The sequence below is a fragment of the Terrapene carolina genome, unplaced genomic scaffold, assembly GCF_002925995.2.
Source record: "Terrapene carolina triunguis isolate 2854851 unplaced genomic scaffold, T_m_triunguis-2.0 Scaffold89, whole genome shotgun sequence".
Taxonomy (NCBI): Eukaryota; Metazoa; Chordata; order Testudines; family Emydidae; genus Terrapene; species Terrapene triunguis.
The window spans coordinates 28,226,953-28,250,374 of record NW_020664440.1 but is presented as its reverse complement, the minus strand read 5'-3'; the positions used below and the strand labels follow the sequence as shown (position 1 = coordinate 28,250,374).

The window sequence follows — 23,422 nt, the reverse complement described above, 5'->3', positions numbered from 1 at the left end:
CCAGCACCTCCCTCCCCAACCCAGTGGACCCCACAGTCCTTCCAAAACTGAGGATAGAACCCATGAGTCCTGGATCCCAGACCCCAATCAGCTGGGCATGCAGAGAAGGGAGCTGAGCCATGGGGAGGGTAGTGGGGTGTTGGAATCCAGGAGATCAGTTCTCTGCACAACTCATGGGGTGTCAGGCTAAAGCCCCAATGTGGGGAGGGACTAGTAGAGACCCCCTGTGGGCAGTTGGCAGGAGGGTTTGAAAGTCCAGCATGGGGCAGAACCAAGATCGGGGTGGGATTCCCAGGTTTGTGACAGATCCTCCCCCACCCCGTGACCCAGTTCCACTCACCCTAAGGCCCTTGTAGTCTCTCCAGAGCCTGTGAAGTTGGGGTGCAGCTCTGGCTGGGCTCATGCAGAAGGGACGGGAGGGATCCCCCATTTTCATTGTCCCCCTTGCTCTGCTGAGGAGCACTGGAGGGGTGCAGGCAGCTGCGCTTCTTGGTGTGCTGGGGGAGGCCTGGCTGAGAATGGGCACAGCCCAGACACGAGGCCCCCAGGTTGTCGGCCACATGAGCGGCTCCCAGCAGTATGGTCTGGCCAGGGACTGTGAGGGGCCCTGTCTTTCCCGAGGGCAAGGAAGGCGGGAGAAGGGGCAACAGTGCAGGTTGGGAGAGTTGGGGGGGGGGGTCCCAAAGGTGCTGCCACTTGGGGGAAAGAAGCCAGAGTGTGCGTCCCAGAATCAGAGCAGGTTGGAGTTGGTGGTGCCATGATGCTGCAGTGACCCCACCCTAAGGAGTTGTGGCCAGCTGTTCTGGAGGGGCTCAGAGATGTGGAGGAACAGAACAGGGGGGCCTCCTTTCCGATAGCCAAAGTTCTGGGCCTACAGGCCCCAAAACACCTCCAACAAAAGGCTGTCATGATGGTGACCTTTGTGCAGAGTAGAGAAGGCCTAAAAGCAGTATTGTTCAGGCTTACCACTACTGTGGAAGTGCCACCCAAGCTGTGGAAGTGGAAAAATACGTGAACATTGTTAAAATAAAGCTGTGACTCTGTTGCATGTACCTTCCAAGCTTCGGAACCGGTAAATGGCACCTGGGCTCCAGTGCACTTACTTGTGCCAGAACCCTGGGCGAATTGTCTATGGGACTGGGTTATCCACCGGCAGGTATGGGAAGTCAAACCACCCCATAAACCTAGCCATTTTATCACCACTCCCTATGATTTCACTGCTCAACATATCTGGGTGGGTATCGGAACCTTGTGGTCATTATGGCCCTTGGAACCCCCACAGCTATTTTGTCTCCGCAAATTGCATCCTAAAGAGGTGGTTAACATTTTAATTTGGCATGTTGGGAAGGGGAAGCTATAGGTAAAGATCCCGAGGGAAAATTACTATTTAGTAAAAGCCATGGATGTGCCCTGCCATCAAACCCCCACATCCCTATCCCCTTTCACCTTAGCTTAATCACTGCACAAGGAAACCGCTTTATTGTATGGCCTGCTAATCCTCAGGTTTATGTAGCCCTCCATCCAAGTGTTCCTTTTACATTTAATTGGACTTCCCTTATCACTAACTGCTTCCTAAACCTCACTTCTCTACTCCCTCTGCTCTCCAACTTATCTCACCTGCAAAACCCAAATGCATATAATAGAAATATAATATAAAAGGCCAAAGTTTTCCAAATTGCTTATGAAGTACATACCTTATGCTTCTCCCACAACATTGCGTACTTTGCCTCTAAGAAAATTGCCCAAGTTACACCCAGTTGGCTAACTTCTTCTGCCCTTCACATTCTATTTTGAATTGTTTTAACAATTTGTTGCGAATTAATGTTGGCTGTTGCTTGTTGTCTATGTAAATTTTGTCGTTTGCCCCGGCTCCCGGTTCACCCCCAACCACCACCGAGAGCCCTTTTATTTTTCACAGATGTTCCCCACTCCACACTATATTGTCCCTTAGATCCGAAAAATTAACCACCTTAGTATTAATTCTGGATCTAAATACTGTCCTATGGCCTCTTTTCTAAATAAGGATAGTGATGCCTATATGGCATCAGAGGAGGGAGTTTGTGGAGGAACAGAACAGGGGGGCCTCCTTTCCGATAGCCAAAGTTCTGGGCCTACAGGCCCCAAAACACCTCCAACAAAAGGCTGTCATGATGGTGACCTTTGTGCAGAGTAGAGAAGGCCTAAAAGCCTGAACAATACTGCTCAAATCAATTCTCTGCCAAAACCCAGACAAAAGTAGTCACAGAGGAGGGAAAGAAACACAGAATATATTAACTGCAAGTTTATGAAATACATTAAGAAATTGCTTTTGCAAAGAGCTAATCACTCTTGCAGTTGTAGCTATCTGCAAATTCTCCAATTCCAACTATCCAATAATAGTTCCCCTTTAAGCATCTCCTGAAAAGCCCTCCCCTTAGCTCTTACCGAAATCCCCCAGAAAATGACATGTACCAAGTCTTAAGAAATGTACCCAAGCCAGAGCTGAGCACCACCCTTGCGGAAAACCACCAAATGTCCCCATGCCCAATTACACCCACTTCTCGGAACATTAAGAAAGAGGGCAAGGGGAGGAGGGAAGAGTGACCCCAACCCAACACCCCAGCTCGTGACCAACGCGTGTTCACCCAAAGCCAAGCTTGTGATTTGTCCCCGAGCTCGTGTCCACTATATGCCCAGCTTATGATTGGTTCTTAATTTCTTAACTAATGACGTATTAATTGTATCATGCTTGTGGTTTTAGTAAATAAAAGCAGCCTGCGTGCTGCTGTTCGGGGTGCCAGCTTCCGAGCTGCACCCCAGTGCGCACTGGTTTGTATTGCAATAAAGGCCTCAGGCTCTGAGTCTGTGAACTAAAATCACTGCGTGGGTGATTCTTTCCACGACAGAGACAAGGGACGGCGCACACAGCTGGGGGGGGGGGGGGGGGGCTGCTGGCTTAGAGCTGGGAACCCTCTGTGTCCCAGCAAGGGGACACCCCACTCACCCCCCATCCCCAGCCCACCCTGGGGCCGGAACGGAGCTGGCATCCCCTAGAAGAGAAAAGCCCCATGTCCCACTCCCCAGCATACACTGAAATGAATCAAAGGGCCAAGATTTGTATGTTTCACTTGGTTTTTAATGTGAACGCTTCCAGGGGTCTGGCCGAGGCTCAGGGCTTTTCCTGCTGAAGCCCCTGGAACCAGCACCCCTATTTCCCTGGGGGGCACAACAGCCCCAGGCACCAGGGCTTACGTGCAGCCCCCCAAGATTGCTACAAACACCAGAGTCCTAGCGAGGGAAGCGAGCGGTGAAGCCTCGTGCTGGCCTGTCTGCAGGGATCTGAGGCGGGAGCGCTGGCCATGGGAATACCCCGCCGGGCAGGGCCCCAGAGTCCTCTCCATCTGAGTCCTAGTGCAAGGGGAGAGCAAGTCCAGCCACTCGGTGCGCCGGGGAGGGTCCGTGGGCCGTTGGTTTCTAGGAGGAGGCCTGTGCCGAGCCGCAGGGCTGAGCCACGAGAGGGCCCGCTCAGGCCTTGCGCACCGAGTACTTGCCCTTCTGCAGCTGCGAGACGTAGATTTTGGTCTTGGTGCCATCCTCCCGGCGCAGCCAGACCTCCCCAGTGCTGACAGCCGTGATCACTGCCCTGCGGGGGAGAGCAGGGGTCACAGTCAGTCCCCCCGCCCCGCCCTGGGACTGGATTGGAGCCAGCACTCCCTACGGGAAAGGCCCTGTATCCCATTCCCCGCCCCCTGAGCCAGCCAGACCCCCTGCCCTGGGGCTGGATCGGAGCCAGCACCCCCCGTAGAGAGAATGGCCCCCTATCCCATTCCCTGCCCCCCTGAGCCAGCCAGTCCCCCGCCTTGGGGCTGGATCCGAGCTAGCACCCCCCGTAGAGAGAACAGCCCCTATCCCATTCCCTGCCCCCCTGAGCCAGCCAGTCCCCCGCATTGGGTCTGGATCAGAGCTAGCGCCTCCTCAAGGGAAAAGGCCCCATGCCCCATTCCCTCCAGCCAGCCAGTCCCTGGCCACTCACTGCGCGGGTGCCTCGTCCCCGACCTCCAGGATGACGCTCTGCCCTTTGCTGTAGATCTCACCCTCGTAATGCAGCCGCCCGTCCTCGCAGCGGGCTGAGAACTGGGCCCCCGGCTTCTCCACCTTCACAAGCACTGGGGGGAGGGAGGTGATCAATACTGGGGGGGCAGGCACAGCCCCACATACCGGGGAGGGGCACCTGCCCTGAGGATGGGCCCTGCTGGCAGCTGCAGGGCCAGGTTAGCTCGTGTCCTGGTTGAGGCACTGGGGGAGACCAGAGGTGGCAAGGGGGATCTGTGCAGGGTGGTGGTGGGCAGCAAGATGGCAGGCGAGGAGCCATGAAGGGGCAGGAGGGGCCCGACTGGGATTCAGGGGGGCCCAGGTGAGAGCCAGCACCCCTAGGTGGAAAGACCCTGCACCCCACTTCCTGAACACCTGAGCCAGTCACTTCCCTGTCCTGGGGCCAGACTGGAGCTGGTGCCCCTAGAGAGGAAATGCCCCATATCTTATCCCTTCCCCAGCTCTTACCATCTGATTTTCTTTTCTGGGGCGACACGGCTGCTTTAGCCTGTAGGGAGAGACAAGACGATTAAAGGGGCTTACGCAGGGATCGTGCTCCACCCCCTACCGCTGCTCACAGAGGTATGCAGACCCCACCCATGCTGGTCCCCCAGGAAGGATGGCAGCATTAGCCTGTGAGACAGATGCGGAAACTGAGGCACAGGGTAAGGGACTCACTCAGCATCAGTGAACAGAACCAGGGAGTCCTGACTCCCAGCCCCCACTCTCCACCCAGAGCTGGGGATAGAACCCAGGAGTCTTGGTTCCCAGCCCCACCCTCCCCATCACTCTAACCCACTAGACCCCCCACTATGCTCCCAGAGCCAGGGACAGACCCCAGGAGTCCTGGCTCCCAGCTCCTGGCCCAGCTATGCAAATGGTGACTTTTTAAAGGGCATATTAAGAATACATATGAAAATAATCCCATTTCCACGTTTGATCCCAAACGGCAGAGCTAGGAAGGGGGATTATTATTCTGCAGAACAACTAAGGGTGTGTATGGGAGTGGTTATTAAGGGACCTAGGCAGCCTGTGGGGCAGCCAGGGGACATGTGTGTGTGGGAGGGGCTTAAGGGACCCAAGCATTGTGTGAGGTGGCCAGGGGTGTGTGAGGGAGTGGGGGTTATTAAGAGACTCAGAGGTCCTGCAGTGTCGCTGAGGGATGTGTGGGGCCGGGGGATGGGGTTTCAGGGACTCAGGCATTGTGGGGGGTGGCCAGTGGTGTGCGAGGGAAGGGGGTTATTAAGGGACCCAGGTGTCCTGTGGGTCAGCCTCACCTTTTTGATGGCCGTCCAGTCTTCCAGGATGTCGATGTCCCGCAGCATGTAGACGATGTAGGGGCGTGAGGGGCATGTTAAGGGCATGTAGCCATATGCAGCCATGGTGATCATTTAGCCCCATTCCCTCCCACATCAACTTGGGGAGGGGGCAGCATCAGAATGGGGGGGACAGTAGCAGCCAGCCAGGCAGGAGCCAACAGGATTCCCTGCCACAGGGCACCGCAGAGAGGGGAGCCTCTGGGTCAGACATCCCAGCCCACCTTTTCCCCAACATCACCACTGGGACTGGAAGGGTCAGGAGCCAGGACTGATGGGACAGGTCTGTTCTGGGGGAGGAGATACCAGCATGGCCAGCAGGGGGATACCAGCAGAGTGTGTGTGGGGGCGGTGGGGGGACACCAGCATGGTCCCTGCCCCACGCCCAGCAGAGGGAGGGGATACCAACGTAAGGATATCAGACACAAGCGGTGCTTTCTTCCTCTTGGCGGGCCGGAAGGGATCCCACTTCTTGAGGCTGTTCTTGGGGCGCAGCTTGTCGTCCCACCACTCTAACCCAGGAGGAGAGGACAAGGGTCAGAGGACAGTCCCTCCCACCGGGCTGGGGGAGGGGCCTGCTTGGCAGCAGCCCACTCTCTCCCTCCCCGCTGCCCCACAGGGATGCCTCTGGGGGGCAAAGGGGACTCAATCCTCTCTCTCCACTGGGGCTGCCAGTGCAGAGGAAGTTAGTGCCCTCTGGGGACAGGGATGAGTGGAGTGGTTTGTGCTAGGAGTGGGGGGGGGCAGTGATCCTGCCCCACGAGGGACTGGGCTGAGACCCAGGAAACTCACCTCACACATGGAGCAAAGGAACAGCTAGAAAGTGGGAACAACACTAGGATACTGGGCAGGATGGACCCGTTGGTCTGATCCATGGGGTGCAGCAACCCTGGACACAGCTGCCTTTGTAATGGGGATGCAGGGGTGTGTGACACCGGGGACTGGTGGGAGGGACCCTGTGGGGGGCAGCAGCGGTGTGGCAGGGGGTATCAAGCTGGGGATGATTGTGGGGGCACACTGAAGTGAGAGCAGGTTAGAGGCACCCTGGATGGCCAGGAGGCAGAGACATGTGGAGAACGGCAGTGGGGGAGGGGAGTCGGGGGAGGCCCTGGGGCTCACTGACCTGAGGTGATGTCGATGCTCTGCCGATCATCCTCCAGGCGCTGGATTCGCTCCAGCAGCTCACTCTGCATGTTGTCGTAGAGCAGCAGCTTCTCACTCTGTGTGGACAGGACGGGGTCGGGGGCGCAGCCAGGATGGACCCACCCCCTTGGCACAGAGAACGCTAGAGAGGCCCTGGAGGCGCAGCCAGACCCGATCCCACCCCCAGGCTGTGGGCTCCCAGCCTCCCACCCGGCTCCTTTGGTCCCATTCCTGGCCCTCCCGCAGTGCTCCCTGGGAATGCTGGGGGTGCAGAAGTCAGCCACAGGGCTCAGACAGGATGCGGCATCTGGAGCTGGGAAGTGGATGGAGGGTCTGCGGGAGCAGGGCAGTCCATGGGGCACCTCAGGGGCAAGATCGGGGGGCTTACGCAGGGGGCCCCGTGGGGCGTGGAGGGGTAGATGGGGGCCTGCAGGGGACCTCAGCAATGGGTAGGAGCAGAGGGAGGTCATGGGGGCCCTCACCTCCAGGTGCTGGCGTGCTCCCTGCAGCTCACACTCGTGCTTGTTCCTCACCACCTCCAGGCACAGCCCCTTGTAGATGCCTGCAAGAGGGGGACCAGTGACCCCTGCCCATCCGCCAGCCCCTCCGCCTCCATGCCCAGCCACAGCCCTGCGAGATGCCCACCCTGGCTAACCCCAAGCCTCCCAGGAGGCTCCCAGTCCAAGTCCCTGCCCTCCTACCACCACCAGTCTGGGCCCTGCCAGCCTCACTCCATCACTCCCCCGACCCTGCGAAATTCCTGCCCTCTGGGCCCTGCCATCAACTCCCCTTTCTGGGCCCCACCCCTTCCTCCCACAGGTGGGCCTTGCCTCCACCTGCCTGAATCTGTCTACCCCTGAGCCCCCTCCCAGGGCTGCCTGCCAGCACCCTCCTCTGAATTCCCACCCCACCCCGCAGGCCTGAGTCCTCCCCATGCCTCTCCTGAACCCCCTCCCCCCTGCTTCCTCTCCCACAGGCTCCCCCACCCGCCATCCATCCTCCCCTCTCCTGAACCCTTCCCTCCCCACACTGGATCTGGGCCCTGTCATTTCCCCTCCAAGCCCAACTGCCCCCAGCTCCTGAGCCTTCAACCCTTGCTGCTCCCTTAGAGCTGGTCACTGCCCTCTGAGGCCTGCCTGGACCAGGACAGCCCAGGGGACACAGCTACCCTCCCCCCACACCCTGGTACTGAGCCCTGGCACCCCAACTCCTCAGCGGTGGGACCAATCCCCTGTGGGGCAGCAGGGGATACAGCTAACACATGGGCAGGGCCAGGAGCTCACCAGCCACCTCGATGCGGATCTTCATGTTGTTCTGCAGGACACCCAGGGGGTCGAGGTACTCGGCCGCCCGCCCCGACGCCACGTCCTCCAGCTTGGCCTTCACCTGGTTCAGCCGCTCCTTGAATAGCCTGCAGGGTGCACCAGCAGGGACTGAGCACAGCCCTGTCCACCCCACCCAGCCTGCACCCAGCCCCGCCCCACACTCCACCCAGCCCTGCCCAGCATGGTCCCGCTCTGCCCACGCCCCCCCCCCACACCCAGCACAGCATAGGCCTGTCCAGCCCCATCCAGCCCACTGTGTCAGCCAGAACTGAGACAGCCATCTCTGGGGTGGGGTACAGGGACAGTTTGTCCCAGGATCCCTTGCCTGGCACTGAGATACAGGCACCTCAGGGGTGGGGAAGCCAACAAGAGACTCACTTTTCCTTGAGCTCAGAGAACTGCTTCTCCAGGTCACACATCTCATCCAGGCACTCGCTGCGGCGCCGCTCACAGTCCTCCTCGTCCATCTCTGTAGGGCACAGCACATGTACCTTCCAGCCCATGCTCACCCATGGGCATAGTGCCACAAACAGACCACCCGGGGAACTGAAGCACACAGAGTCAGGACACTCACCCAGGGGCACACATACAGCTGGGGGTAATAGAACCCAGGAGTCCTGGTTCATCGGCCCATCCCCCTATAGCCCACTAGACCCCACTCTCCTTCCAGAACTGGGAACAGAACCCAGAAGTCTGGGGAGAGGACACCAACTTGGCTGGGCCATGGCTCTTACCCAGGAAGCAGGGCCACCCCCCACTACCGCTCTGTGATGAAGGGCCAAGCCCCACCCCAAATCCCCTTCCACACCCCAGTACCTGAGCTTTCTTCCTCTGATTCAGAAGGGCTAGCACTGTGCTCCTCCTCGCTCTCCTCCTCTTCGCCATTCAGCTCAGGTGCCGAGTCCCCGTCCCCCTCCATCTCCTCCGCCTCCTTGGGCGCCGGGTGCACCGGCATGGGCACTCTGGGTGATCAATGGCAGGGATTATTGCCAGGTGTTCTGGGAGGGTCCTACTTCACTGCACCCCCCACTGCCCTCCTCCATCACATGCAGAGCAGGGGGCCCTGGACAGGGACAGCTGCCCCGCAACCCATGGGACCCCCTGTGTGCCCAGAGCATGGGTCTGGATGGGGCAGCTCCAACCTCCAAGCCCTGCCAATGTGTAGCCCCCAGCCCCAGGGCCACCTCAACTAGTGGACCCCAGTCTCCATAGCCCATTGAGCCCCCAAGGCTTCCTATTGGCCAAGGAAGTAGCTGCCTTCTCCACTGGGAACAACACTGAGACCCAACAACTTGTTCCACATGTGGGGCCCTGAATACATATCACATGGGGCTGGATCAGAGCCAACGCCTCCTAGAGGAGACAGGCCCTGTGTCTTATTCCCCCTCCCCCCCACATCCTCCTGCCACGGGGCCAGACCAGAGCCAACGACTCCTTGTTCTCACTGCATTGTGATGTGCAGCCACCTTGGGGGGAGCCCCGCAAAGCCGCCCAGTTGCTCTGTCAGGGAGCGAGGTGCTATCAGCTGGTAGCCGCTATTGCAATGGTGTCGTGACATGTGATGTGACTGCAGAGATGGGTGCTAGCCTCAGCAGAGCCAGCATGGTGACCCCAGCGTTCTGCTGCCATGAGCCTGGAGCTCCCTCCCCGCCAACACAGCGGGTCCCAATCCAGGCCCATGGGGTACCGGAGCTAGCAGGGCACAGGACTCTAAGGCTGGGAATACAGGCAGAGACAGTAACAGAACCCAGGAGTCCTGGCTCCCAGCCCCCTGCTCGCTCTGTAACCATGGTCTGACCCAGCTCCCTGCTGGCTTTATTGGTGCATTGCAATGCTCTTCCCCCCACCCCTTGATGGGAATGGAATATCTCATCTTCTGCTCACTTGAGAGCACTGAGGAACATACCAATGCTATAACTTCCCCCCTCCAGTTGACATTGTCTGCTCTATTTCCGTGTTGGGGAAGGTACCACTGACCCCCCCGCACAGCAGGAGGGCACAATTCACCTCCCCCCCCCCGAGATGTCTTGGTCTCTCCCAGTTCCTCTGAGTTTGCTTTGGAAGGTGCCATTCAAGTTCCCATGATGGGGGACAGCAGGATATACGGCACCCTTTCCCAGGCTACAATGGTCTGCACCCCCAGTGCGTTTCAAACGGGGAATGGATCATTGAGCACGCACAATACGGGGGCCGCAACCCTCCCCTTTGACTTGCAATGGTCTGGGCCGGCCGCCACTGTAAGTTCTCCCCCTGGGGTTGCAATGAGCCAGCCTGCCCTCCCTTGAACTCAATGGGGATGGAACCAACAAGCTCCAGAAGCAGGGGAGACAGCGAATTCCCCCCTTGGGCTGCACTGCTCTAGCTCGGCTTCCATTGATCTCAGCTGGGAATGCACCACCCAGCACCCCATGGAGGGAGGCTACGACGAATCCATCTCCCGCTGCTCTGAGCCCCACGTACCTCGGGGAGCCCAGGCCGGCGGCCTCCCTCCCGTAGGCGCTTCGCTTCTCCGTACCCGGAAGCTCCACACTACTGGCCCCGCCCCGCCCTCTGCCAGCCAATCAGGGAGACCAGTTAACCAGAGCGCCGTTGCCTCTATGGTTCCCAGCTGCCCACTGCGCTGAGCCTTATGGGATAGTGGAGGATGGGGCATGTTCCCATGGCAACAGGAGGCCCACAGCCTAGCGTGAGGTGAGCGACATTCACCCAAAGTTGGGCTAAGGGGAATCCCCTGAACTGGTGTTGCCATGGCACCTAGTCTTGTGGTTGCTATGGCACCTGCTTGTGACACATCACCATGGCACCCAGTCAGGTTGTTGCCATGGTACCATGGGACCTGCTGACTCCTGGACAATGTCATCACAACCTGGTGCAGCGCCATTGCTGCATTGCCAGAGCACCAGTCATGGCGTTGCCATAACACTTGGCACCCAGTCCCAGCGCAGCCTTAGCACAGTACCTTTGGCCCCTTGCCATGGTGCCCAACTGCAATGTTGTCATGGCACCCATGGGACTGCCCCCATCACCCAAGTACCTGGAGAGAAGCCAGGGCTGTATGGCTCTCAGCTCCCCTCTCCCCATCCTGAGCAGGATGCGGTGCATTGGCAGGAGGGTCCCTGCTTTGGCACACTGAGGAGTCAGCACCACTCACCAGTGCTATATCTAGTGAGCCAAGCTCTGTGCGGGATAGATAAGTTCCAGCCACTGCCCCCCACACCACAGAAAGGACCCACAGCAGGACACAGCCATGAGGAGACGCCCCTGGCCTCCACAGTACTTTATTGTTCTAACCCAAGGCTCGCACTCAGGGGGACTGAATGCCAGGCCATTTCCTACCGTGGGGTAAGAGCACTCTGCCAGTCCCATCCAAGCAGCATTGAGCATCTTCATAAATTAAGCCTCATGCCCCCTGCCCTCAGGAGGTAGGTCAGTGCGTTAATTCCCATTTTACAAAGGGGAAAAATGAGGTGCAGAAAGGGGAGGGGACTTGGTGGAGGGCAAATAGAATCAGTGACAAAACTGGGAACAGAACCCAGGAGTCCCGAATTTCAGCCCCTCATTCTTTAACCACTAGACTCTCCTCTCCTCTCTGAGCTAGGGAAAGATCCCACAAGTCCTGACTCCCCATCCCCTTCTCTAATCCCTATACTAGCTTCCACCCCATAACCACCTACAGAAAGGGAGAGGGGGCTGCTGAGTCCAGAACAGCCCCTTTCTCCCTGCTCAGGGAGGGAAAGAATCATAACAAGGGAGCTGCGGAGGGAGGAAACAGCTGTCCTCTGCCCATACAGGCAGTAGGCTGGGGGGAGGTCCTCTGTTCTGACAGCCTGCTGTTCAATAGGAAACTGGGGGAGGAGAATGCTGAAGTATTTTGAGGGATGGGGATACAGGAATCCATGGCCCCAGCAACAGGTTGGGGCAGGTGAAAGATCCAGTGTGATGTGGCTGGAAAAATTCCCCCCAACTATAAACCTCTGTCCGATGTGGAGATTAATGACTCAATGGAAAGGAGGGGGCATTCCAAGCCCAGATTGGGCAGGGACCCCCAAAAACACTGACACCAAAGCTACAGATGAAGGGTCATGGGGAAGGCAGGTCTGAGGAGCTGTGCCGGAGACGGCAGGACCATCAGCACCGGCGCGGTGAGCCAGGATACTTCAGCTTCAGCTCCTGCTTGAACTGGCGGAAGAGCATCTTGTTGCGCTGATTCTCGGCATCCTTCTGTGCATGGAACTCACTCGGCACCTTGAAGCCCTTGTGCACCAGGAAAGCATTGTTCAGCACTGAGAAACTGTATCCGGCCACATGGAGCTCACATGCCTGTGAAAGGGGACAGGAGAGCTGTGAAAGAGAGACCAGGGTAACCCCCCACCAGACTCCAAAGTGTCCCACACTCTGTTACATTGAGGGCTGAAAAGCAGCCACTTCTAGAGTGGAGTGTGGGGGCTGTTTATACAGGAATCCCTCATCCAGTGCTAAGATGCAACCACTTCTGCGGTGCAGGGGCTATGCAGCCGCCTCTGGGGTGGGGCATTAGAGCTGTTTTATACAGGGATCCCTCACCCGGTGCTCAGATGCAGTGTGGGATGTGGGGGCTATTTCACAGCTTCACAGAACACTACAGTTCAGGATAGGAAGTGGAAATTCTCCACTGGATGGAAGCTGTAGGAAAAGGGACAAATGGTCATTAGTAAGCACAAGGGGCCAAGGCCCATTTTACATCTCATTGGACAGATGCCACTTCAGGGTGTACAACACCCCCTGGTGCAGCCCTGGGTATTGGAAACAGCACTGACTGCAAGGTGAGAGCACCTCTTACTGAACCCCCCACCCTGCTCTCTGCAGCACAACGTCCCCTACATCGTGCTGTCTCTCCCCACTAGCCACCAAGTACTCCTGAGCTAGGCCTGGATCAGGGCCAGAGCCCCCTTGCAGGGAAGAAAATATGCACTCCTCGCACCCTGCCCATGTGTCTCATGGGGCCATGTTCGGGTGCCCTCTATGAGGCTCAGTGAGCATGGCCTGAGGTGCCCAGTGATCAGGAGAGCACCCGGCTGAGACGGCCCAGATTTGTTTCACCCACGGGTCAGAGACACCCTGCTCCATCTCTTGGGGTGGCTGGGTGTATATCTGGGGCTGGCCCCCATGGCACAAATGCCTCCCCATGCCGGTGAGGCAGGTACCTGGCTGATGCGGTTGAACCCATACTGCTTGAATCTTTCATCATAGGGTGGCACAGAGTTGGCACTGATGTAGAAGGGCTCCCAGGGGTCCCTCCACTCCACGGTGTAGGCAATATTCAGGGAACTGCCCGGAGGCAGGTTCAGCCAGCGTGAGTAGTTGGTGGGGGCCTGGCAGCGTGGGCAGAGCTCCTCGTAGAACGGCCGGATCTCCCCCACCTGATACAGCTGCAGCAGCTCGGCCTTGGCACCTGGGAGGCGCCGGGTGTGCCGGATCTCAAAGGCGGGCACCACAAAGACGTCTGGTGGCCCCTCAGCACCCAAGGTTGCAGCCAGTGCCAGGAAGGCCTCACGCAGCCCCTCGCTGGGTAGCATGTCCACGTCCAGCACGAGCGTGTAGTGCCCAGTGGCTGCCCCCCGTGCCACATTGCGCAGCAGGTTGTTGGGGTACGAAGCGTTGGCGCCCAGGACATAGTTACGCCGGCCCGCCCCAGCCCGTGCCAGCTTGGCGAAGACATCCCCACAGGCCTTGAGCCGGGCAAACTCCGCCCGGTCCTCTAGCTCGGGGAAGGCGGCCAGGTCCCCCGAGTGGCACACCAGGTGGGCACTCACCAGCTGCCGCACTGGCCCGCACAGCGCCCCCAAGGCGTAGAGCATCAGCGTGGCCAGCCGCACCTCGGCGGGGCCCGGCGCAAAAAGCGCCACGGAGACCGGGCCCTGCCAGCGCCCCACCAGCTCCTGCAGCTGGTGCAGGTTGCTCAGGCTGGTGTGGGTGGCGAGCACCAGGTCGGGCGCCCGCCCCGCCCGCTCCCGGGGCCCCAGCATGTCCGTGTAGATCCGGTACTGGCCGCTGGCATCCAGCCGCCCGCCGCTGGCCAGGGCGCGCTTCAGCTGCTCCTTCTGCTGCTCGCTGGGCCGGCCGGGCGCCTCGCCCCGGCGCCCCCCGAACAGCTCCGAGTAGCGGGAGCGCTGCTGGCGGCCGTGGAGCCCCGAGAGCAGGGACAGGTAGAGCAGCTGCAGCAGGGCCACCAGCGCCAGCGCCCACAGCAGCGCCTTGAAGAAGGAGCATCTGGCGGGGCCCTGCATGCCGGCCGCGGCCGGGGCTCCCCGCTCAGGCCCGCCGCGCTGCGCCCATGCTCGCCAGGGGGGACCGGCGCAGGCAGCGGGCGGCTGCAGCTCCCAGCCCTTCCATGCAGCCGGCCGGGAATGGAGGCGCCCGTCGCTGCGGCAGCGCGCCACCTGCCCTAGGGAGGAGCCACTGCAGGCCGACTCGCCACCGCGCCCCGCCCGCCGGGGACAGGGGGGCGCAGGGGGGGTGTCGGGAGGTGGTTTTCTGACCATTGCCCGGGACGGGCTCACGCGCCCCTGGCTGCATCCGGGGCCCAGCTCGGATGGGGCAAGGGGGCGACAGGAAGGGGGGGCTGTCCGGGCAAGGGGGGGGGTGTAAAAGGCAGCGCAGGGGGAATCAACCCTCCCTGCACACAGACCCTCCCCGTCCTGTGCACTCTTGCCCTGGCGCACACACACTCAGGGGTATGCCTGGGATGGCAGAACAAACCCAACACGAGAGACGAGGTGGCCGAGTGGTTAAGGCGATGGACTGCTAATCCATTGTGCTCTGCACGCGTGGGTTCGAATCCCACCCTCGTCGGTCCCTTTTTGGGAAGAAGAGGAGGGTTAGCAGTGCATTATTTTCTGGACTGGTTCTGGAAGAAAGGGATCGGGGGTGTGGGGGGTGTTCGCAGCCGTAAGGGTATGAGAGCAGCGTCTGCTGTTCAACTTGTCTCATTCTCCTCCTTTCATGCAATAAAGTCTCCTCTCAGCCTCTGGGGTTAACGCTGGCAGGGAGAGGTGTGTGCAGTAAAATCCCCCCTCAGTATCAGGGGGCCCAACGAATAGCCCACAGTAGATTGAATGGGGGGTGTCTATTGGGTGGTGGGCTGGGAACTGTATTAAACTCCCCAATACACTGCCCTAGGAATATGAAAGCAAGCTAGCTATTCATGGGGGGCAGGTCGAGCAGCCAACAAGCCCCGCTTAGATGAAGGCAGATGGCAGGGGATCTGTCACTCACTAGAGGGGCCAAATGGGAGACCCCTGGATGGGATGGATGTGCCTCCGGATAGTGTGTGTGTGGGGGGGGGGGGGGTAGAAATCCCCACTCGGGACTCATTTTCCAAAAGGGGCTGCATCACATGGATGAAAGGGTCAGCCTGGGGGAAGGGAGCCCCCAAGAGCCGGAGGAGTCGGTTTTGGATAGGAACGCTGGGATTTGGGGCTGTCGTTAATGTGGCACTGAATGACTAGTGTCCAAGCCCCTGAGCCACAGCACAGCACCCACACGTCAGCTGTGTGCTTCAGTCCCCTTGAAGTGGAGGCAATTTAAGCATAATTGGGCCTCAATGTGTCCTCCCCCTTGACAGATGTGGAAACTGAGGCAGATTGCTGGGGAGGAACTCACCTAAACAATCAGTGGCTGAATAGGGACTGGAACCCAGTGAGTCCTGGCTCTCAGCCCCTCTGCTCTAACCACTAGCCCCTACTCTGCTCCAAGATCTGGGAACAGAAGTCAGGAATCTATTTTCCATGCCAGAGTTTGTGGTTATGTTGAGTACCACATGCTGGGGGGCACATCCTTCCCATGGACTCCCTCTGAAGCACCTGGCATTGGTCACTATTGGCAGACAGGATACTGGGCTAGATGGACCATTGGTTTGACCCAGTGTGGCCGTTCTTATGTGATGCTTTGCTTCAGGCAGTGCCATCATAGACCTACACCATTCCCCATCACCACCACCACCACCAGTCCCCTCTCAATTCATCACAGATCCTGGAGAGGGGCCAGACCAGCAGCCCCAGCGTGGGATATCCCTTCTTCCCTGCAGGAACCCCATCTGAGGGAAGAAGGTGAGGGCTTGGGGCCTGTTGAGGGGTATGGGGCTGGTGTGGGGATGGCATGAGCCCTAGTGCTGCAAGGAACAGGGCTGAGACCCAACAGACTCACTCTCCCAACAGGATGGGCTGGATGAAACTCTCAGATTGTCTGGGAAGCTGATGCAGGGGGTTGAGTCCAGCAAACAGCAGAAGACTGGCAAAGAATTAGGCTGAACAGAATAGGGGCCCTGGGCAGTATCAGCTAAGAGGAGCCCAAGGGTACAGCTGGCATTGAGGTAGTCCCACCTGTGAATATTTGTTGCTTCATTAATAGATTCATAGAGTTTAAGGCCAAAAAGGGCCAGCAGATCATCTAGCCTGACCAGCTGTATGGCCCAGGCCAGAGATTGCACTGAGCCCGGTCACCTGGGTTTAACTACAGCATCTTCCCCAAAAGCAGTCAGGCTGGATTTGAAGACTCCAAGAGATGGAGAATCCACTACTTCCCTTGGCAATTTGTGCTGGTGGTTAATCACTTGTTCAGTTAAAAACTGGTGCCTTATTTCTCCTTGGAACACGTCTTGCTTCAGCTGTCACCCCTTGGTTCTCGTTCTGCCTTTCTCCACTAGCTTAAAGAGCCCATCAGTTTTAGGTGTCTTCTCCCCATGAAGGTACTGAGACACCTAGATCAAGCCACCTCTTGATCTTCTCTTTGAGAAGCTAAATGGACCGAGCTCCTTACCTCTCTCGCTACAACATTTTTTTCCATTCACTTGTGTTGCTCTTCTCTGCAACCTCTCCAATTTTTCAACAGCTTTTTTATAATGTGGCCCCCAGAGCTCCATTAGGTCGAAGAGCTGGTTAGTACTTTTGTCCCCAGGAATGTACTTACAGACTGTAATCCAGTCACCTCTCTTTTTTGGTAAGATGAATAGATGGAGCTTTTTAAGTGTCTCTCTTTAATGATTTTTCACACCCCTGGGTGACGTCGCTGGGTCCATCTAATTTTCTAGTGGAGACCAGCCCTTAGCGTAAATCAGGCCCAAGACACCAGCCCGGCATCTCTAAAAGTGATTCTCCAAACCATCTTCAAGCACTGGCAGAGCCTGTCCAGCATCCTGTCTCCAATTGTGGCTGATCTCTGATGCTTCAGGGTGGGGGGTGAATTATGCATCGGGGGGAAAAATTCCCTTCCTGACACCTGCAGGGGATCAGCTGAAGCCCAGAAGTATGAGATTTGATTAGTCACTGTCGGGGCTGTGGGTCTATGGAGCCGTGTGGGTAGCTGGGCGGAGGTCTCTGATTGGAGCTGACTAGAGACAGAACTGCTCCTTGGGAGGAGCGATTACCTCTGGGGGCTAGCTAACCCTTCCACTAGACGGCGGGTGTGTATAATGTAAATAACTCCCATGGAACAGCCCTGGATCTGCATGGCCCGGACACCTGCTCCTACCCAGTGTAGGGCAGCAGTGGTGCTGGGAGAAGGGGGAGATTTTTACACATATAATATAATGACACACACACCCCTCTGCCCCCTGCAGTAGCTTAGGCAAAACCAGCAGCTCTAATTCCATTTCACTTCCCAGCAAAGCTGCTGCACAGGATGGCACATATCCACACCCAGCCCCACGTCGCTACGGGATGGGATGGGGTGGGATGGGGGCTGTGCACCTACAGAATACCTGCCCGCTTAGCCTTGGTTTCCCAGCCACCCCACAATTGCTCTTAGCAGCAAATGGGGAGTTAACACAAAGAGGCCAAGACGAATCCTTGTAAAAAACTCACAGCACTTTTATTGAAAAAATAAAAATCAAACTTATTAAAAAGAGCCAAAAGCAGGCAATGAAATACAAAACGGCCACTCCAGCCCCACGCACACAATAAAGCCAAAGGGGAAAAATGCCACCATGTCCTTCTCTCTCCCACGAGAATTTCTATAGCACCTGCCACCATGGTATCTGGGCGCTTCACAACATGAACTGAATATGTCCTCGTGCCCTGGGGAGGCCAGGGCAGTGCTAATGTCTCCATTGTACAGATGGGGAAATTGAGGCACAGAGAGGCTAAGGGACGTGCTCAAGGTCACACAGGGAATCCGGGGCACGGCAGGGTACCAAACCCAGGTCTGCTGCGTTGCCAGACCTGCCCACGAGCCGCCCTTGAGCTCTTCCAGTAGCACAAAGCCGCCTGCTGGCGGCTGGGCCTTAGCTACTGATGCCTGTTAGAGGAATTGCCGCACCTACTGTAACTACTATTATTTATCTAGCACCTAAGGCGGGGGGGTTCTCAAACATGGGGGGTCGTGAGCTCTCAGCCTCCACCCCCAAACCTCCAGCATTTATAATGGTGTTAAATACATAAACAAGTGTTTTTAATTTCTAAGGGGGGTCGTACTCAGAAGCTTGCTGTATGAAAGGGGTCACCAGTACGGACGTTTGAGAACCATTGACCTAAAGCATAACTAGGCACTTCAGAGCACAGACAAGACCTTGCCCCAAAGAGTTTACAATCAACTGGCCAGCACGTGCTTCCCAGAGCTGGGGACAGAACCCAGGTGTCCTTGCTCCCATCTCCTGTCCTACCCATTAGGCAATATTCCCTCTAAAGGGCAGTAGCCGCCATCCAGGAGCTAGGACCCTTATGGGGGTCAGGAGAGAGGGGATATTTAACCCTTTAGAGCCCAGCCAGCAGTCTGGCTTGGATGTGCGTTTCTGCAGCAGAGGCAAAGCCCCAGCAACCCTTGGGGTCCTCCCCTTCCTCGACCCCAGGGCGAAGGGGCAGGAGTTGGAGACCGGGCTCTACGTGAATCTCCAGGCGAAGTGGTATGCTGTGGTGTCCCTTTGTGTAGCCCATGACACCGCATGGGGCTCAGCCCCCCACCTGGGCTCAGGAGCCAGCCAAAATCAGCCCAGGAGCCCCACAAATAAATACATTAAAACCCCAGATACTTCTTTACATTAACCCTTTCCTCCGGCGCCACACCATTCTATAGACATTCCCTTTGCTGGAATTCCTATGGAACGGTGGTGAGGAACAGAATGGGGCTGGGGGGCAACCCCTAATGGGGTATCTGCCTTGCAACAGACTTGGGGGGGGGGGCAGGACACTAATCTTTACACTCACCAGGCTGAGATGATGCCCATGGAAAGAAAAGGGGAAGTCAGGAGGTACCAGCCCCCCTCCTATGCAAAGCCCCTCCATCCCTCCTATTCCAAGCCCTCCAGTTTGATGGGGTGCACTCAGACGAGCTGCTGGAAGATGAAGGGATGGATCTGAGGGGGGGATCACAGCAGGGCCTTGAGGAGGAAGGAGAGCCCAGCCCCACACGACAGCCCTAGTGCCAGGAAGAAGGTCATGATGGCTCCAGCCAGCTCGCTCTCCTGCGGCAGCACCTGCCTATGGGGCGAGAGAGGAGGGTGGCGGGGAGGACACAGCTGAGAACCACACACACACACACACACACCACTCCCCAACATGCAGAGAAACCCAGCACTGAGATGCAGCCACTTCTCGGATGGGCTGTGAGTAGGGTGACCAGATGAGATGAAGAAAATATCGGGACAAAAATTGCGTCCCAACCACAGATCGGTCGGGACGAGGGACAAACAGCTCAAAATCAGGACGGTCCCAATTTTATCGGGGCGTCTGGTCACCCTAGCTATGAGAGCTGTTTACATCAGGATCCCTCTCCTGGTGCTGAGATGTCACTCTGAGCGCACTGGGAGAGCGCCCCCTACAGACCTCCCCCTGCAGTGCAGTACAGCGCCCCCTAGCAGCACACTGGGGCATTGGGTCAGCATGGCTGTGCTGGGATAGCACCCTCTAGAGACCCCCCACCCTGCTCCCAGCAGTGCAGCACAGCGCCCCCTAGCAGCACACTGGGGCATTGGGGTCAGCACTGACTGCGAGGGGGAAGTACCCTCTAGAGACCCTCCCACCCGGTTTCCTACAGTGCAGCACTGCGCCCCCTAGCAGCACCCTGGGGCATTGCGCTCAGCACTGACTGCATTGGGAGAGCGCCCCCTACTGAGCCCCGACCCTGCCCAGCACTCACTTGGGGGCGAGGCACATGGTGAGCGAGACGAAGTAGCCATTGGAGAGCGAGAAAGGCAGCATGAAGAGGATGAACCAGGCGTCATGGTGGAAGAGCACGGGCAGGCGGGTGCGGGGCTCGGCCTGGCATAGCATCAGCAGGGGCACAAACAGGAAGCGCAGGCCCACCAGCAGGGGGAGTAGCCATAGTCTCTTCTCTGGCTGGAGAGCAGCGGGGGGAGGGGAGGGGAGGTGTCAGAGTGGGAGGGAAACCCTGCAATCATGGGCTAGCCCCCCCACGCAGACCCAGTGCAGGATTGGGCCCCCCATCTAGTCCCCCCAACATCACCCACTCCATAAAGCCCTCCCTTTGCCCCAGGGGTTCACCGCCCATGGAGGCTGCTGATTCCCCCCCTCCCTGCCAATGAATGCAGAGCTTGGCCAGCAGGGGCTGGGTGTCCCCCCACTCACCCAGAGGCAGTATGAGGTGACGCTGCGGCCCAGCCAGTCCATCATGTTGAACAACAGGAAGCAGCAAACAGGGGTGAAGAACTCACCTATGGGGGAGGGGAAGAATTGGGGAACAGGATATGAGGCTTTCACCTCTAGGGGGCGCCTGCTCCAACCCAGCCTGGGGCATCAGCAACCACAGCACCACCCAGAGCCAGGGATTCACGCCAGGAGTCCCGGCTCCCAGCCCCCCCACGTTCTAACCACGAGACCCCACTCCCTATACTCACTCCATTGCTTGCTCTCCGAGGTGCTGGTGACGGTGGCAGTGATGGCAGGGAACACGGACAGGGTGATAGTGAAAACCATGACAATGCAGAGTGCCAGCAGCCAGATCTGTGCGGGGGTGGGAAGACAGTCAGAGCCAGCTGGGCCCCACCCCCAACAGCTCCAGAACCCCTCACTGAGACACAGCTGTCTCCAGGGGGTAAGGCAGGGGCTGTCTACCCAGGGACCCCTCACCTAGTGCTGAGATGCAGCCACCTCTGGGGTGGGGAGTGGGGGCTGTTTATATTGGGACCCCTCACCTGGCGCAGAGATGCAGCCACCTCTGGGACGGGGCATTGGGGCTGTTTATAGCGTACTGCAGGGACTCTTCCCCCCATCCCCTTTACCTTTCGGAGCACACTGAACACTGACGGTCTCTCTGGTCCCGGGCCCCCGTTCTGGGCACTGGTGGCTGTCCCATTGTGCAGGGCGAAGGCTCCCTTCCCGGAGCTCTCCACACTAATCTCCTCCAATGTCCTGAGCGTCCCGTTGGCCATTCCCAGCATTGGCTCCTCCCCAGGCCTCTCCGACTGGTCCCCACTCTGTTCCTCTGGGGACACAGGGAAGAGAGGCAGTGATCAGAGATCCTAGAGGTCTTCAGCCAGCCTGGGCATAGCCAGTGGTTTGGAAGCAACCCTCTCCCATGCTGGGGGCAGCGAGGTGTCTCCCTGCAGCAAAGGGCCCCACAACTCCCCAGGACCTTGCGTACCGGGGCCCAGCAGCCCAGCCTTGGTCTCCAGCTCATTGCGTGGGTCACGCTGCCAACTCCGCTCCAGGTAGTGACGGAAGAAGGCCTGCAGGGGGCGACAGGACAGGAGGGGGTCTGTGGAAGGGGCACACATCTGTCCCAGGGCATCACACCCATGTCCCTTCAATCCCCCCATTGCTAATACACAACCCCACTGGCTGCTACACACTGACCCCTCCCCAACAGCCCTATCACCCAACCCCCCCCCCAGCCCTAATCTCCCCCACATGGGTCCAGTCAACCCGCTAGCTGGGGACACTCCTGGGACACTGCTTTTATAGGCCCCCAAACCTCTGGGGCCTGCCAAAGACACCCCCCCACACACACACATACTGCTTGCATCCCCAGTCGGCTTGGAGCCAGCGCCCCCCAGTGGGGAAAGTCCCTATGCCCCATTCCCCACACCGGCGGTGCAGCATCTCACCATACGGGGCAGCACCAGATAGCAGACAATGGACATCAGGGTCCCAACACAGGGGGTGATGAAGTAGCTCAGGGCAGACGTCTGCGCATCCGCACCACCTGAAACAGCCAGCACAGCACATGGAGCAACAGCGCGCAGACAGCACGACCGGGCGCCGATCCCAATGTTCCAGTGCAGCACTAGGGGGCGCTGTGCTGCAGGGAGGGGGGACTCAGTAGGGGGCGCTCTCCCCTCACAGTCAGTGCTAGGGGTGGGGCTCAGTGGGGGGAGCAGGAGAGGGGCTGCGGGTGGCGAGGCGGGTCCCCATCATACTCACTAGCCATGGAGAGCAGCATGGCACTGGCGGCGAAGGTCCCGGCCATGCCCTGGCCGCTCAGGAAGAGAGTGCTGTAGCCCTGGGGCAGGGTGCCCAGCTGCCCGAACAGGCTGCCTTGCAGGATGGCGCAGAACGCTGGGTAGAGACACAGTGGATCAGAACTGCCCCCACCGCCTGGGGACCCACAGTGCCATGGGGGGAGGAGGGGACGCTGAGCCCAGCACAGGGGCCTGGCCAGGGAAATCAGAGCAGCTGCCGTGGGGGCGTCAGGCCCAGCAGCCCCCTCCCCGCCAGTCCCCTGGGAGTTAACCCTTAGCTTCCCCTCCCCCGCAAAAAATACACCATGCCCTCACTGCCCCCTCCTCCACACCATCATCAGTTGCGTCTCCCACGTGGGTGCATGGCCCCATCACGGATTCCCCCCTCCCCCGCCCCCAGTCTCCTTCCAGCTCCGATACCCCTGCATTCAGTGGACTGAGAGTCACTGTATTTGGCCCTGTGGGGGCACAATGGAAGGGGAATCTTTGCAGAACCACTCCCTGCCCTCCGAAGCCAGCCAGCCCCTCGGCCTTGGGGCTGAGACCCCCCGAGAGAGGAAAGCTCCCATGTCCCATACCCCGCCCCCACTCACAGTTAATGAACCACACAGAGCTTATGGTGACGGAGAAGAAGCTGTGGGGGGGCATTTCCACTCTGACCAGCACGGCCGTGAGGATGAAGAGGAGGAGGATGCCACTCATGCTGCCAAGGACCCGCACCTTGTCCGGGATGCTGCAGGGGGAGGGGGAGGGGGAGCAGGTCAGAGCCCCAGGGTCTCACCCATCACTCCAGGGCTGACTCAGTGTTGGGTCGCTGGTGCCTTGTCACCCCATCAGCCCCGACTGCAGGGGGGTCAGCTCAACGGGGCCATCGGGGTGTGCGGGGGGCAGAGGGACCCTCTGGCTTCTCTGCTAGACCCTGCGGTAGGGGTGGGGCACTGGCGCTGTTTATAAAGGGACCCCACCCACCTTGGTGCTGAGGCTGTCAGGATTAGAAGCCCCTGGAACTGCAGGGGGCTGCGGGTCAGAGCTGGGGGTGAGTGGGGGAGCCCCAGGCTGGGATTGCAGGGGGCTGGGGTCAGGACTGAGGCCCCGGCAGAGCTGGGGGAGCCCAGGGCTGGGATCGCAGGGCTGCGTCAGGACTGAGAGGCACTGGCAGAGCTGGGTGGGGGAGCCCC

General features: G+C 58.8%; 3 protein-coding genes and 1 non-coding gene across 5 annotated transcripts in view; 1 reads left to right on the top strand and 3 right to left on the bottom strand.

Moving 5' to 3' along the window:
- Positions 1-3,112: 3,112 nt before the first annotated feature.
- BRMS1 (BRMS1 transcriptional repressor and anoikis regulator) lies at positions 3,113-10,392 on the bottom strand. The gene is made up of 11 exons (XM_024209906.1): positions 10,316-10,392; positions 8,672-8,817; positions 8,234-8,324; positions 7,814-7,941; positions 7,013-7,092; positions 6,511-6,607; positions 5,807-5,899; positions 5,349-5,413; positions 4,540-4,579; positions 4,013-4,145; positions 3,113-3,622 (listed from the first exon to the last, which is right to left on the bottom strand). Exons 2-11 carry the CDS (start codon positions 8,808-8,810, stop codon positions 3,505-3,507), a joined length of 984 nt encoding a protein of 327 aa, XP_024065674.1. The 5' UTR covers positions 8,811-8,817; positions 10,316-10,392; the 3' UTR covers positions 3,113-3,504.
- A 726-nt stretch (positions 10,393-11,118) lies between these two features.
- On the bottom strand, positions 11,119-14,222 carry B4GAT1 (beta-1,4-glucuronyltransferase 1). Of its 2 annotated transcripts, XM_024209905.1 has the most exons (3): positions 13,039-14,222; positions 12,419-12,517; positions 12,093-12,175 (listed from the first exon to the last, which is right to left on the bottom strand). In XM_024209905.1, the coding sequence occupies exons 1-2, from the start codon at positions 14,119-14,121 to the stop codon at positions 12,464-12,466; spliced, it is 1,137 nt and encodes a 378-aa protein (XP_024065673.1). In that variant the 5' UTR covers positions 14,122-14,222; the 3' UTR covers positions 12,093-12,175; positions 12,419-12,463. The 2 variants fall into 2 exon arrangements, with proteins under 2 accessions (XP_024065672.1, XP_024065673.1); XM_024209904.1 differs by lacking the exon at positions 12,419-12,517 and having other exon boundaries at positions 11,119-12,175.
- A 382-nt stretch (positions 14,223-14,604) lies between these two features.
- Positions 14,605-14,686, top strand: TRNAS-GCU. Its single transcript has one exon. It is a non-coding gene; the product is annotated as a tRNA-Ser (tRNA).
- A 3,577-nt stretch (positions 14,687-18,263) lies between these two features.
- Positions 18,264-23,422, bottom strand: part of SLC29A2 (solute carrier family 29 member 2) — a 10,679-nt gene continuing 5,520 nt past the window's right edge. Inside the window, exons 5-13 of the mRNA XM_024209912.1 lie at positions 22,838-22,977; positions 22,207-22,341; positions 21,891-21,988; positions 21,428-21,512; positions 21,066-21,268; positions 20,682-20,787; positions 20,413-20,498; positions 19,964-20,163; positions 18,264-19,305 (exon numbers count right to left, since the gene is read on the bottom strand). Of these exons, the coding sequence (XP_024065680.1) occupies positions 19,194-19,305; positions 19,964-20,163; positions 20,413-20,498; positions 20,682-20,787; positions 21,066-21,268; positions 21,428-21,512; positions 21,891-21,988; positions 22,207-22,341; positions 22,838-22,977 (1,165 nt within the window). The 3' untranslated portion in view covers positions 18,264-19,193. The remainder of the gene's footprint in view (positions 19,306-19,963; positions 20,164-20,412; positions 20,499-20,681; positions 20,788-21,065; positions 21,269-21,427; positions 21,513-21,890; positions 21,989-22,206; positions 22,342-22,837; positions 22,978-23,422) is intronic.